At 38.4% G+C, this 16,126-nt stretch overlaps 2 protein-coding genes across 4 annotated transcripts in view; one reads left to right on the top strand and one right to left on the bottom strand.

Moving 5' to 3' along the window:
* Window positions 1–30: 30 nt before the first annotated feature.
* On the bottom strand, window positions 31–14,753 carry LOC147157823 (cyclic AMP-responsive element-binding protein 5-like). 3 transcript variants are annotated; one of them, XM_086062910.1, is made up of 12 exons: window positions 14,182–14,753; window positions 13,826–14,075; window positions 11,408–11,474; window positions 10,818–10,911; window positions 9,899–10,008; window positions 8,622–8,848; window positions 6,262–6,388; window positions 5,912–5,983; window positions 1,804–2,133; window positions 1,484–1,726; window positions 1,301–1,409; window positions 31–795 (listed from the first exon to the last, which is right to left on the bottom strand). In XM_086062910.1, the coding sequence occupies exons 2-12, from the start codon at window positions 13,849–13,851 to the stop codon at window positions 740–742; spliced, it is 1,461 nt and encodes a 486-aa protein (XP_085919036.1). In that variant the 5' UTR covers window positions 13,852–14,075; window positions 14,182–14,753; the 3' UTR covers window positions 31–739. The 3 variants fall into 3 exon arrangements, with proteins under 3 accessions (XP_085919036.1, XP_085919034.1, XP_085919035.1); XM_086062908.1 differs by lacking the exons at window positions 13,826–14,075; window positions 14,182–14,753 and having other exon boundaries at window positions 31–720; window positions 11,408–11,492; XM_086062909.1 differs by lacking the exons at window positions 5,912–5,983; window positions 13,826–14,075; window positions 14,182–14,753 and having other exon boundaries at window positions 31–720; window positions 11,408–11,492.
* LOC147157824 (juxtaposed with another zinc finger protein 1) overlaps window positions 1,692–16,126 on the top strand; it is a 31,739-nt gene continuing 17,304 nt past the window's right edge. Inside the window, exon 1 of the mRNA XM_086062913.1 lies at window positions 1,692–1,811. Coding sequence (XP_085919039.1) covers window positions 1,763–1,811 — 49 coding nt within the window. The 5' untranslated portion in view covers window positions 1,692–1,762. The remainder of the gene's footprint in view (window positions 1,812–16,126) is intronic.

Raw genomic sequence — 16,126 nt, forward strand, 5'->3', positions numbered from 1 at the left:
GTAATACAAATGCTCAACAATGACAGAACATATCAGAATAAGATTTTTATTATTATTAATATTATAGATGTACAGTCACCATCTTTACAGTACAAAAAGAGAAACTCAAGTGCAAATTAAATTATGCAAACAGGAATTCAATCAGGAGGCGCAGCTTTAGAGAAAAAGGTATTTAAAAAGTGCCTGGAAGGAAATATTGCATCATTAAATGGCTTCCAACAAAACCTATCGATTTGAAGTTATGATGCAATGACACTTGTCTGAAAAGATGTTCTTATTATTAATTGTAGAAAAATATAGTCTTTTTTTTTGTTTAGAAGCTGCCCCCGTTTTGAGGAAAAGGCAAAAGGTGCACATTTGCATATGCTCTGTTAAAAATAGGAGCTTATAGTATTTATATTTCAAAATTAGTGCAAGATACAAGAGCAAGGCCAAATGAAATGAGCGTCCCTAAGTTAGCGGCCAACAAACTCAATGCTGCAACCATTTTAAAAGCTTTTATAGAAGGCATTTTATGCACCATTTGAAATGGTAATGATATTAACACTGAAAAAAAACAAAACAAAAAACAGTCCAGTCGCGATCTCTAGCGTCCAGGCTTGGGCTCGTGCTGCGTGCTGCCTTTCAGCGAGGACGTGGTGATGCTGTTGTGTTGGATGGCCTGCCGATGACACGCAGAATCTACAGGGGTGGGGCTTCCTCCCGGGCTCACCCCTGCAGCTGGACACAGAGACAGCTGTCAATCAAAGTCACTTGATCCTTGGCTGGCTGTCCTGCGTACTCGTGTCCGTACTCCTGTGTGGTGCATGTCAAACGATTCAACAAAATGCTTTTCGTTGCAGATGAATGGAAATAGATGACAAAATCTGGCATTTCAAAAGGGGTGTGTAGACTTTTTAGATCCGCTGTGTTTGTTTTACCCACAATTGTATAGACCTTTTCAAAATGTTTATAAACAATAGCCACTTGGGCAGGAGCGTAGCCAGGAAATTTTCATTGGGGCGGCCAGTGTGATTTTATAATAAATAAGTAAGTAAATAAATAAAATCTGATATAATAAATACAAATAAAATAATAATAATATAAAAACAATAATAATACATTTGATAACTTTAATAATAATAATCAATAATAATAATCATTATCATGAAGAAAAATCACAGATACTAAAATTGAGGTGGCCATGTCCACCATGTAGCTCCACCCCTGCATTCGGGTATTTCCGGGTGGCAGAAGTGACTAAACTAGAAACTAACCTCCATCATCTGGTGGCAAGATTAATAGTGATATAATTACTCACTATTGTATCCCTGTGCTTCTCTCTGTCTGGTTGTGACAGGACAGTCCTTGTGGGTGAGCAGAATCTGCTTCAGCTGACCAACCTCCGACCTCAATGACGTCACTTCATTCTGGGTAAGAGTAAAACAAATCTCTAAACGTGTAAACAGAACATGTGCGCTTGCAAGAAAGCAGCTAATCCAACCTGCAGCTGAAGGTTGTTGTGAGTCAGCTCCTCAGCCTTCTTCTCAAGTGACGACACCCACAATTTCCTCTTTTGTCTGCAGCGGGTGGCAGCCGCTCGATTGCGTTCCAGGAACTTTTGCCTGCGCTCGTCGGGGTCCTGCTCGGCCGTCCTCCTCCGCCGGCTGCAGCTTCCGCCTTCCTGCAGTGCATGCTGGGAGTGCGGCGATTGGCAGGGGTGCATTTGCTGCGGAACCGGCGATACCTGCGGACGCATACGTTGACGTTCAAATCCTGAGAGATGACTTCAGGAAGCAGATTGGTGATGAAGAGGCATCATACCTGTGCAGGTACAGACAATGGGGGTGCAGGAGGTGAGCCTTGGGGGAGGTTGGCGGGGGGTGATTGGTGAGCTGGTGTGTTCCTTGACGGGTGAGGGTGGCTGTGGGGGCTTCCAAGGTGCTGTGGATGGGTTGGATGGCATCGATGTTGGTAACTGAGGGGGGGAGCAGTAAGCTGAGGATGATGAGGATGGTGATGGGGGTGATGATGGTGTTGTAGTGGAGGAGCCTGGTGGCGCTGTGACATTATCTCCATCATTGCACTCGTAGGATTGGTTACGGGGGCCATTACCGGGTGTTGGTAGTGATGCCCCATCATCTGCTTGGACCTCTAAACGAAAGAATAAGACTTGTAATGTAAATGACCTTAATTATATAGTGTAATATACTGTATAATATTTACATGATACCGATTAATTGGCTCGCTCATTTAATTAGCTGATATTAACTATTTCAATAGAAATATAATAATACATATAATTATGTGTAAATATAAATAAATATAAATATATAAATATGTTAGGGGTGTCAAAATTAGTGTGTTTATTTTGAGTTAATTTAAAGTTCCTTCAACACCACTATATATTAACACGTGATTAATTACTGCCCCTTACTTGCAAAGCCTGTACTGGGGGAATTCCAGTTGCAACGAAGCAGACATGTCCACGTAAATATTTAGCAGTAATAAATGTAATGTAATAATAATGCATATATTTGTGGAGGCTGGAATCAAGTTATATGTTACAATTTTAAAAATGTGCAGAATTTCACAAGTTACTTCATGTTAAAGATAGCATTTAATATGAAAAGAAAAATGTACTGAGCTGTCACCGTCTTAAAAATCTTATTATGCCATCTAGTGGCTGAAAAATGCATCAACACAAATCAATATCACACTCGTTTTTTACAGTACAGTACATATTTTTAATTTTAACTCAATTTTATGAATTATTATCATATTACTGTATCAATGATTAAAAGATGCAGCCATATTTCTATTAGTTTAACATTTTTTCTACTTTTAATGAATTAATGAATTTTATTTTTCAAAAGAAAGAAGAAAACATTTTACTCAAAGATATTAAAATCATATAAAACTAAAATATAATCTATACACATGTTCTAAAAAAAAACGAGTACAATATAATACATTCTACCAATTGACTTGCCAAATTGTGGAGTAAACACTTTTTTTTAACTGCTACCCTTATATAACTTAATGAAACATTCTCAAACGATAAGACTCATTTTAAACATAATTCAAAACGCAGTCCTGTAGATTCACATGAAGTCACATAAAAATACAACAAAACAAAGAAAATAATGATTCCACGGACACCAAAGCGCCTTAATATTTTACATTTTGTCTATGGCACTATAAGCATTAATGATTTTATATTTTAGTTTTTTCTTAAACCCTGATTAGGAAGTACATAGCTTCAGCTCATCATCAACACTATTCCACAATTTCACACCCACAATTTTATGTTAACAAGAGTATGAAAACTTGGAAAAAAATATTTTATTGTACATTTTATTGTACATTTAGAACAGATATAAAATGTGCGATTAATCGTGAGTTAAGTCATGCGATAAATTACAATTTAAAAAATGAATTGCCTGACACCCCTAAAATATATCAATATAAAATAAAAGTAAAATAATCATAATAAAAAAAAAGTTAATTAGCCAATATTAACTATTTTTAAAAATCGGGCAATTTTTTCTCTACGTTTTTTTTCTCTATACTTTTTTTTTTTTTACTCATTGTATATTATTATTTATTCAAATTATGCCAAATAACAGAATCAGCATCAGCTTTATATATAAAAAAAAATCCAAATAGGTCACGTCACGCCTTCCTCATACTTTCAGTCAGGTGTGTATTCAAAAGTTTGGAGAGGTCAAATTGAATTCAACTGTCAAGGTTACGTATACTGTATTACATTTTAGGTCAATGCTGAAATTTTACAATACTGGCATTCCTAACTTTTTGTGAGTAATGTAGTGTACATATATAACATTACCTTTGTGTACAGTTCTTGTTAGTAAATAATCTGAGACAATCTGAGGATCACTGATTGAAAAGTATTTTACAGTAGATTCAAGGAAGGAATGAGTAATGATTTGCCCTCAGCTACCCTTGTCATCCCATGACATCATTAAAACCAACAAGATTCCTCCTTGAATGAAAATCAAACAATTCTCTATTTTAACAGTTTAAAACAAATGTATGTGAATTCCTGTGGCCTTGGTTGAAGTGTGAATAACTTCATAACGTCATTATATAAAACCACTTTCCACCCCTGTCATGGTAGCTGGAAGCGTGCGTTCCGCCCCTCTAAGTCGCCCCCAACTGAATTAGAAACAGCAGATAAGCTCCAACCCAACCAAACACCTTCAGACCTCACCTCAATGAGCAAAGTATTTCCTTTAATAAAAGCTTCATTCACACTTTCACTCCTTGCATATTTGACCGAATAGACTGTTCCGGCTCATTTAAACCTCATTTCACCTTTCTCTTGTACTTGACAAAGAAGTGAATGAGTGCAAGAGAGCTCCAGAGAGAGAGAGAGAGAGCGGGAGGGAACGGGGAGGGATCATGTTTGCAGCATGACATCACCCCCCCCCCCCCTCCCCTCCATGGCAATATTGCTATCTGCTCCAAGTTACACAATATTTCTTTAAGAGAGGCAAGCTGACCCCCCCCCCCCCCTTCTCTTCCACTTCAACCATCCAGAGACAGGAGGGGGGGGGGGGGCACATTTAACGGCTGCCAAGGATGAGATCACTCAGCTGTCTGTGCCAGCTTTACCAGACACACACACACATACGCATACGCACGGAGGGAACAGGACGGGGCACGAGTATTTCAGCTCTGTTTACTACATAGAAACACTCTGACAGTGGGCCCCTGTGATTACATCATGGATCTCCTTGGCGTGGATGACATATGCCATGATATTTCTGACTGAGGGTATCAGGGAATCAAGACAAAAGTGTACATGAAGTACTTTAACTTTTACTGTACAATAGAGACATTTGTAGACACTTCCAGTTGGAAAAAAAAATCTCCTATGTTAAATGACAAGTAGCTGTGTCAGTTTCACCTCAAGGTGCCTTTGAGACTTCCCCATTTCACCTGAAAAATTGTTTCACTGAAATTAATATTAAAACTTAACTGAACTTATATTATGTATACAGAAGATGTTGTGTTTTTCAAACTCCCATACTTTGTAAAATAATAATAATAATAATAATAATAATGTACATGCAAACAGGAAAATATCTATGCTTGCTGACAGGTTGGACATTTTTGGCTAATGTTAGCACTTAATGATCACACGGTGGACCTTCACTTTGCAAGAATCACTTAGGCAGCTCAACCCTTCAACAAGTTTACTGTTTTAGAATTTCTGAAAGGTTGTATTATATCAATGACATGATATTGACCCAAATATGACCCCAGGAATCACTTTAAATCATAAGCATGTGTGTGACATGTGAGGAAGTCTCACTTTTTTTCTATCACACAAAACTGGCTTTTCATAGGGGTGTGTTGACTTTTTATATCCATTGTAGACTTTTTGTATGCATTCATTTTGGAAATGGATTAAGATGAATGTATCCTTTAAAATGAACAAAAAAGGACAAATCTTGAAAAGACGTGGTTTTACTTTTCCTTTGCAGCTGTCATTAGTCAGACAGAGTATGTGGTTCATTTCTGACTTTAGATAAACATAATAAACTAAAATCAGAGCTGGCATGCTGGAAGGAATAACTGCAAAATCAAAATATTTTCTGGCAGGTTTTTATCATTCCTGTAAGCACTTATTATAGTGATTTCTGATTTAATCTTTAACCTTTGTTACCACCTTGACGTATAATTCAAAATCAATCATGGTTCTCTTTTTATGTGAGACAGACAGGTTGCAACATACTGCAGCTATAAGGGAACTGAAAAAGAATGTGCAATTCTTTGGATTGCATTCTTATTTTGCTCCAACAGCGATGGACTTTTATAGGGCCTGATGTTCTTAGCAGAGTAGGAGGGAGTGATCTGCATACACAGGAAGAAAATATTTCCTTTATAGCTGACTGTTCAGTACCTGAGGCGAAGAACAGGACGGGTTGTTTATGGGGCCTGGTATATCCATTATACAAGACATCTGCTTCTCCATCTGAAGAATAAATAAATGACGCAAAAATCAACTTTTTTTTCTCTCCTTGAGAATAAAAAGCTCCCCGCAAGGTCACAGCCATCTGTTTGTTTGACACTTCTGATTTATTCATCCTCAAAACAGAAGTGAATTTTTCTGACAGCGATGAATATTACAACAACAAGGGCATCTCGGCCACTTTGACCAATGTAACTGCGTCTTATGAATCATTCGGATGGGAATAAAGACGCTTGTGTATAGGTCGCAGACAGAGCGCGGAGCCAGTCGCCTGTACTTACGGACATGTGCTGAGCAGATGCCCCTTGCATGGCGGGGTCGGGCAGGGTGCCAGGCAGCGAGGCTGGCAGCGGTTGACGGTGTCTGTTGCGTATGTGGAGGAGGGAGGAGGGGGGTCCAGGAACAGGCCTGTTGTCAACCGGAGAGAGGGCGAATGAGGGGGGACGCTTCATGCCGGGGATAAAGTTTCACTAATGCGGCTTAGAGACAGAGGTGCAAATTGACATTTATATCCAGGCTGTAATGGCAGACGGAGCTGAGATAAAATAAGTACAGATAAATAGATGACATGTACTGTACTTACAGTCAGAGTCGACAAAATAACTCACACACTAAATGCAGTTGGGTCAAAATGAACCTAAATTGAGTAAAAAAGGGACCAATCCAACTTTTTGGACATTTAACTAAAAAAGTTGGGTCAACCTAAAAAATTGGATTGCTTTTGGGGTTATTAGTTGGGTTTTTTAATTTAATTTGATCCAACTTTTTGGGTTAAAGAACTCAATCCAATCCAATTGAGTTACTAAATGAACCCCAAAAAATTGGGCCAAATGAATAACCCACAAAACAGTCCCAAAAATTGTTTTGGTTGTGGGTTATTAATTTAATTGGACCTAAATCCAATTGGATTATTTAATTAACCCAAAAAGTTGAGTCAAATGAAAAACTCACTAAACAACCCAAGAATTTGGGTTGTTTAGTGGGTTATTAATTGAATTTGACTCAACTTTTTTTGTTAATTTAAAAAGTTGTCAGTTCATTTTTGACCCTTTTTTAAATTGTATTTAATTGGACCCAAATCCAATTGGATTATTTAATCAACCCAAAACGTTGGGTCAAATGTAAACAACAATGTAATGTAAAATAACCCACAAACAGCCCGAAAATTGGGTTGCATTTTGGGTTTGGGGTTTAATAGCTAAAAGTTGGGTCAATCCATTCCTGACCCAATTTTGGTTATTTTCTGACTCAATTGTTTTTAGAATGCACTCTGTAGCAGACCTAACACTTTAAAAAGTGTTTTTCAAAATTTCAGGTGTGTTTAAAGCATGTGAGAAGGCTAAAGCTATTTTAAAAATGTTCAATGGGCTCTCTGTGTCACAGATTTTAACCTATTGCAGGTTAGTCTGAGGGCTTCACTGTACTTCGGAATTTTAGTTCTTGATAAGTGTACTTGGTAAAAGCTGACAATTGAGCGCAAGCGGACTGTGTACGGGGGGAAAAGACAGCTAAGGAGGAAAAGCTGAGGAATCACAGCAGGGGACGGTTCCATGTGCTGACCGAACCACCCTGGCCGTCAGCCAGCATGACAGCGTGGGCCTCCACGGCCGTGCTGAGGTCATCGCCGATGATGTCATGACTGAATCTGAGGCATGTGGACCGTTTAGCTTTACAGCAAAGTGCAGACGCTCCAAAAGCAGCATTTCTTGATGTAACCACAACAGTTCTACCGGGCCTTCAGGCGTACGGCCAGAGGGCCTGGTTGCTATGGAAACCGTAGGCAAACATCAGGGGAAACATTCAGACACTCGATCTATGGTTGAGTTAACAACACTGGTGGACACGCTGTCTGGATGCAACTGCTCATCGGTCTACTGTACAAAAAATTATATCAAATGGTTGCCTACTGTCTGTCATTTCCTTGACGGATCTTTTTTTTTTGTCAGAGGAGTCTTTAGTTGTGTTGGATTGGACATAACATCAAACCATAATCATTTTAAATGGCTAAATCAATATGATAAGAGAGAAGGAAGAGGCGGAGCTTTGTGACACTTCACAGACAGTTGTAGTCAGTTCTAGTCAAGAGAGATAATAGATTTGTTCTCTAGCTTTTTTTTCTATTGATTATGCGTAAAAATAACAGACGATGTGGGGACAGACCAATAGTATTGATTTGTGGAAAAAATTGGCCATTTTTGGACTTTAAGGGTTTCTACCTCAATATTTTCCCCCTCTCGTATTGCTAAGGTAACCAAAATATTACAGTGACTCCACCATGCTAGAATCACAGGTCTCTGAAAATGTCAATCAAACTCAACGTTATTTTGTATTGAAGGTTTGCGCAGGTGTACCTAATGTTATGGCCTGGAAGTGTTTTTGCTGTAATGGTACAGATTTTCCAGCCCTGGGACTATTACAGGATTAATCTAATCCGTGTGTTGCACTGTGTAATAATAATCTGTAAAATTAATGAAAGCTGCTTACTCACGTCCGGATCTCCACAAGCATTAGGTGCATGGGGGGTAATGTTTTTAGTAATAAGTAGCTCTTCTCCTGACTTCTACTATTTATATTCTCACTTTTAAGCAAAATGATGAGCATGGTTATTAACCGATTGGGTGTGTATACCAATTATACTTACCCTGAGTGCGTGAGTGAGGATGGAGCTTGGCTGTTGGTTGATCCAGACATGGAGGAGGATACGGCTTGCTGGGCAGCCAGGCTGCAACTTGGGCCAATCATTGGGCCGTGGGGGTGCTGCAGGGAATGGGCGTGGGGATGGTGCAGCGGTGGCTGGTGGTGTGGGTGCTGGAGCTGGGCTTTGAGCTGGGGCTGATTCATACAAGCAGGCCCATTATGGGATACCGTCTGCGGGAAGAGCGACAAAACAGATGGATGCATTTTCTGAAGTGGGTAGACTGTCTTGATAGTCATTTTAACCGTGCTAGTGCCACACACCCGGGGTGGGGAAAGTTTGGCCTGCGGGCCACATATGGCCTGTTGTTCTCTCATCGGGTTGACGGAACGTTCACATTATCAAGAGCCCTGTAATGTTTGTTGCATTACAGAGAAATCGCTGAAACTAAGGCCCCATCACAAAATGGTGACAAAGAACTACTTTTGACTGAATCACTGGTGTCAAACTCAAGGACCAGGGGCAAGATCAGACCCACTACGTCATTTTACGGGGCCCACAAAAGCAAATAAAATCTGCACCAAATTAGCACATTTTCTTTAGTTTTGACAGATATTACAAGCATCTTTGTCACCAAATCACTTCTTAAGTTAAATTGAACATAAGTTGTGTACTTAAGTATTTAGTTGTCACTATTTTCCATGACTTGTCATTTCAAAATCAAATTGTTGTTAAAAATATATATCAATCAAAGAACATGAATAATGAAAATCTGCAAATTATTGATGATCCCTAATAACTGCTGTTAAAAAAAAACACTCAAAAATAAGCAATGGATTAGTTAAAAAGTGGAGGCTTTAGCAAATACCGGTGGATAAGTTCTAAAAAAAAAATCATAAAAATTTGCAAATACCAAACCACAAATATGTAAGGGTCTACTGTATGATTTTTTTAAAAATATATATATATATATTTTTTTATATGATTAACATCCCTTCTGACGAAAACTACACTTTGGCTTGTGACAAAAACGAGTTTGACACCCGTGTTTAAAATTAAACCCCTCAACTCAATTAAAATGGTTTCCTTCACATTATTTCACGAGGCCACCAAATGGCACTGGGCTCAGCACAAAAACAGCAAATAACAGAGGATAGGCAAAAAAAAAGCCTAAAATTGGTTAACTAAAATGTATATTCATTATGTTTATTTTGCATTCACTTATTTAATTATTGTAAATAATTTCATAATTTTTTTTTATTTTCTGTGTAGCAAAACAGTACCTGTTTGCTCTCCTCTTCTTCTTGCTCCTGCAGAAATTCCTCCTCTATCTCCTTGAACAGACCAACTTCTTCACAGTTCTGCAAAAACCGAGTGGGAGTCGGCGTCTGGTCTGGATGGGTCACATATACAACACCAAGGGATATGTAAAAAAAAAAAAAAAAAAAAGGGTTTGTGCTATTATGTCACTAATTTTTAAAACCGTATCTCTAATCCCTTTCAGGGTGCCTGTCGAAAGCAATTGTGACAGGTAATGTCCTGAAATATTTAATGATTGCAGCATGCCGTTCCACTATGGTGGGTTTTGTCTAATAAGCAAAGGCAGATTGATAAACATCAGGTCTGATGCAGCAATTTCGAGGGACCTGTGTGTAACAAACGCTTCTCTTTCTCTCTCACGATAGCGTCAGTCTGTCTCCCTGAGTAGTCGAAACATGCAAGGGGTCGAAGGTCAGCTGGCTCTTTGTATTGAGGAAAGATTTCGTGCATGATACTTGAAAGGGACAGGAACACACATATGGCGAGTCTGGAGAGCTTTGAAATAATGTTGATATACAGTATGTGTCCAGATAGACAGACGTTTCTATGGTTACGGCCATGTCACATTACCATTAGTCTAACCAATGGGATGGCAACGATGACACATTCTGCTTTCTTTTCTGATTTATCATCTCGGTGGAACTGACGCCCGAACCGACCAATGTTTTTAATTTAAAGTGTTCTTTACAGATGGTGACGTCATTTGCTATGATCTGATGGAGGATAGCGTGCACGCTGGGAAAAAAAAAGAATAGAGACTGTACTGATCTTATCTGATTTTATACTGTATGTGTCATAAAGCAGTCCCTGGCTAAAAAGGAGAAAACAAAAAGGATTTGTGAGGCGGGAATATTTTTATATCATTTGTGCGTGTTCTCTCACCGGTAAAAGTCATATCCGTCTTGGTGGAGGAGAACCTGAGGGTCATCTCATGTTTGTGTCTGTGAATGATTAGATGCTCCTCAAACTGGAAGCGCTGCAGGATGAATATTATATTAACACGGGACACATTAAGTGGATATAAAAAAAAAAAAGTCTACACACCCTTGTTCAAATGGCAGGCTTTATGATACATTAAAAAAAAACGTTTTGCATCATTATTGAGACCTATAACTTTTCCAACTAATAAAGAACTGAGATAATGTGGTTGCATAAGTTTGCGCACCCCATTATAACTGGGGAAGTAGCAGGTGTAGCACACATCTGCTACCATTTAAAGTGCCTCTGATTAAAGTTATAGCTTTTCAACATTAGGCTCACTTGCACAATTTAATGAGATCATATACAAGGCACCTTACCTTAGTTATAAAAAGAAATAATGCAATGTAAAACGGTGTTGCATCATACTGTTTATATAATACGTTACCCTATTTATCTACATGAGATATGCATTCTAATTTAGTGCAAGTGTGTTTAATGAAGTGCATAATGCAAGTGTAAAAAACAAACAAACAAGTAAATACAAAACTGACCTGAGAGCAGCCAGGGGCCTCGCACACATAAGGCCTGTCCTGTTTGTCATTCATGTCATATGCAGGCCTACACAAAGAGAGAATGGGGGCAGCAAGTTTAGCAGCAGGCTAATCACACTGTATGCGAGGGACTATCTTACTCATCTTGCAGTTACTGTATGGTGATGTCATGCAGAAGGCATCTTCTGGCCTATATTTCCGAGAGACAAATCCCTCAACCTCAGATAGCGTGTTACATTTCCTATTATCATGTCTTTACTCTGAGAAATGAGGTGTTATGAGTTCGATGGCGCGACATTATCTTGAAGAAAAAGATCCCTTTGCAGCAACAAATGCTATTTTAGATTGCATTGTACACGTAGTTATCTTTATGATTCGGCTCACAGCATAACTGTTGATTTTAAAAACATATTTTACAACAGACTACTCTACTAGCATGCACTTTTATAACGCATTAGGGAATACAATTTTATCACCCAATCATCAGTGCATGGTAATGTAAGGGGATAAAAAGGACACATGCTTGGCGTGCCTTGCATCAAAATCAAGTCATCGTAGGATATAAATATCAGCACAAATAAGAGTGCTTGGGGCACGCTAACGCAGGTTTGACCCCATCAGCTCTTCCGCTGAGCTATTAAGCCAGTGATGTGATTATGACTTTTGAGGTATCAATGCTGCTGGGCCTGCCTGCATTTTCCACAGTAGCCCACACTCTGGGCCACCAATGGTACCGTTTGGATTAGCTCAGGACTGACTGTACTACCAAAAACACAGCCACGCCACTTTTAGGTACACTTGCAGTGCACAAACGATGGAATAAATACTGAATAAGTTCTGAAACTCCGGTTTACTGTACTGCATTTGAGACTATTTAATAATCAGGGCAGTAGCACAAACCTCCATGCAGTGTAGAGTGACTGAAAGGTGATTGAATTAGTGGACTGGAAAGGGCAGTGGGGTAAAGAGAGAGGCAGAGAAGAGGAGGAGGCGACAATGAATGGAAGGGGAAGGAATGAGGGCAGGAGGTGGCAGCAAAGGGGAGGGCTGCACAGGCCTACTCCTGACAGGTTTGAACCTGCTTCAGCCCCCATTTTCCAACCCCTGGCAAGTAGAGGTGACTTCATAGGTGCGTACGTGTGTGTGCACATGCGCGTGTGAGCAAGCATATGCAAGTGTCAAAATGGAAAAAGACAGGATAGATAGATAGATAGATAGATAGATAGATAGATAGATAGATAGATAGATAGATAGATAGATAGATAGATAGATAGATAGATAGATAGATAGATAGATAGATAGATAGATAGATAGATAGATAGATAGATAGATAGATAGATAGATAGATAGATAGATAGATAGATGGATGGATAGATGGATAGGTTATGCCTCTGCCTCTTTGAGCAGTGCTTAAAAAATGAGCCGAGTCAGCACATTTCAAGCAAAACCTTCTGTCAGACTGATTGCATCAATGCAAGGTGACGTCACCTTTTAAATACATAATTCCAACAACATACCAAATAGCATCTTGTCGTTTTACACTAGATTATCCCTTGGGATAGTAACTGAAATTTAACTGCTTTCTTTAATCTACTTAAATAATAGTTATGATAACTATAATTTTACGTGTTATATAGTTATATTTTTAAAGTTATAGTCATATGAATAAGCATTGATAATTAGAATATACCTTATAAATAGGCTAATATTTCATATTTGTCACATGCTATAATAATAACTTAAAGAGAATCATATATATACATATAAAAGTAATATACTATTACATTTTATGTATTATTTAATTTAAATTAATTTAATTCAATACAATTTTGCTTTACTATAATATTTCATGTGTTATTAGTAATAATATAACGTAAATATAATATATATGTATATATATATATATATACATATATATCATATATCTCATCACAATATATGACGATGATAATAATAATAACAATAATAATAATAATAATATACTATGTATTTTATAATATGAAAGTTGTGATAAGCAGAATTAAATTATACATAACTATAATACTGTTTATATATATATATATATATATATATATATATATATATATATATATATGCAAATAAAAAAATATTAATGAACCATGACTTTATGTTATATTATTACTTAGTACCAATAAGAATAATAGGTAATTATTTGTAATATTACGTGTGTATAATATTTGATATAACATGATACATACAGTGTAAATTTTAAGTAATATTTTTATAGAATATATTGTTTGAAGCAAGATGCAAACATAATATAATAAATTAATATAATAAATGTTCAATTTTTCCATTAAACATCCCATGGTGGTAATAATAATAATAATAATAATAATAATAATAATAATAATAATGATAAAGATGATGATGATGATGATGATGATTCATACTAACTTCCTGTTGCTGCCGGATGTCAACATCGCATTTGGAGTTCATTCAAAACAAAAATAAGGTTTTCGGTTCTTCTGAGCATCAAGTCCTCTCCGGGTTAGCATCCAGTGTAAAATAATTGTATTTCCCCCAAAAGAGTCCGTAAAACAAAACAAAAAACAAGCTGGATACGGTGCTGTGCTGTCACACGCCCCCCAAATAGACCACCGACCGGCGAAAAGGCGCTCCTCCGGGATACTCAAACTTGGCACCGCTGTTTAAAAAAAGAAAAAGAAAAGAAAAGAGCATAAAACAAGTTTCCAAGTTGCGAGGACAGCTTGTAAGTTTTATGAATGGGAAGCAGACGGCCGCAAGCTTACCTTCAAGTGAAGAGGGACAAGCGGCGCGAGGAACCACGTTGGACTGGCGCGAGATTACAATACATTCTATTTACAGACGCATTACATCATTCCGTGTGACGTCACGTGGGATTCCTGAACTTCTAAATCATTGCGGTGGGCGGGGCTTAGCTCCACACCGGCCGGTCGGTTAGGGAAGTGAAGGGAGACGCTTCAGCTACTGGAGCTCGAACCCGGCTGCTCACTTGCGACGAGATGAACCGCCTGGTGGGTTCTTGTCTCGGGGGGAAATGCGCGATGGGACGTCCCGCGGTCGTCGTATGTCGAAGGAGGCGTCAAAATTCCGATACGGTCCCTAACTACGGCGACACAGATTAATCTGCAAATACATGTGAATGGGTCAATGAAAATGTATGATGTAGTGGAAAATAATTCATTTAAAAAAAAGACCTAAATTATAAAAAATATTTTCTTTTTTTTAAAGAGAAATAACAATAATAAAAGTGTAATTTACTGTTTTATGTAAAAACACAGTAGCTTCAGTACCATCTAAAAAAGTAACTAGCCCTCCAAATATCACCATTAAAAATAAAGGGGGGTGGGGGGGACTGTACTTAAAACTGTTGCAATTAAAATGCATATAGCACTTCTTCTTCTTTTTTTTTAACCTAAATACATGTTTTAAAATAGTTATTCAAGATTAAACACATATATATTCAACTTTAAAGTTAAATACAACTGAACTGTACTTGGGCATCAATTCTTTATCCATACCTCTTGAGGGAGCCCATGCTCCATTTGTTGTATTGTTGTGCTGTCAGGTTGCAGGTTCAAATCTCATAATTTCCGACTTGTTTGGAAGGTCTTTAATGCCACATGTTAATAATGATTATCACAACTTTGAAGTGATTTGCTGCAAATTACATTAATACTCTTATTACTCACTAGTTTCCCCAATCCAATGAACTGTTTGTTTACAAACATTTCAAATCCTCAAGAGCACAAATGGAACGCGTCCATTCACATGTCCATTGAGCTAAGCGTGGCAGTCTTGTCTGCCATCTTTGGTCAGGCTTTCCTGCGCCCCAGCCAGGCCAGGGCAGACTGGAGGAGTAGATTTTTGTTGTGGTACAAGTGTGAAATGGGACCCAGCCCTACTGACTCATCATCCACCAATGGAGTGGAGTATGCAAATGAGCGCGGCCGCGGCAACAAGCCCAAACAGGAAGTTGTGATGATGTCATGTTGTGTGCGCAGCCACCCCCCCCCCCCCCCTCCTACTTGTGTGGATGTGAATCAGAGTTCTGTTCTGAGCCAAGATAGGGGATGTTTTACAGCATGAGTGCGTGCCAGTGCACAGTAACACTTAACTAGAGGAGGCGGTCACACTTGCAAGCCAGTGATGGCAACCAGGAAGTCTCTGGTTGGTTCTGTGGGGCAGACAATACCACTTTATTACATCTACTTTTACCACTCTGTCCGTCCATAACAGTCATTAGGCATTTCTTTCCAAAATAACTTTTAAATGTGTGAGACATAATTTGACTTCATATTGGTAGTACCCGTCAAACAGCTGTGTCTTTTCTAAACGGACACAGTGTTGTTAGCTTAGGATTTATATTATCATCTACTACGCCATATCCATTTTTAATTTATGGACAAGACATGAGCGAAGAAAAAGAGTAAGTGTGTGCTCCCAGCATGTCACGAGTGAGTTTGCTGAAGTCGGTAGCCAGTGCTTTATGGCAGGCTGTTATAATGGTCAATTAACAGGCCAGTCGGCCCTGATCAGCCAACCTCAGTGATTTAAGAACATTCTCCTCTCTCTGGGAGCCACACATACACACACACGAAACCATAAACACATCCAAAGTTCTCTGAACTGAACAATTATAGGGTCATATTAATCAGTAAACTTTATAGATGGGGTTGTGGTGTTGTCGGTGGCTGATGCAACTTGCATTTT

Source organism: Leptonotus elevatus, chromosome 19 (genome assembly GCF_054856555.1).
Source record: "Leptonotus elevatus isolate MCC_2025b chromosome 19, RoL_Lele_1.0, whole genome shotgun sequence".
Taxonomy (NCBI): domain Eukaryota; kingdom Metazoa; phylum Chordata; class Actinopteri; order Syngnathiformes; family Syngnathidae; genus Leptonotus; species Leptonotus elevatus.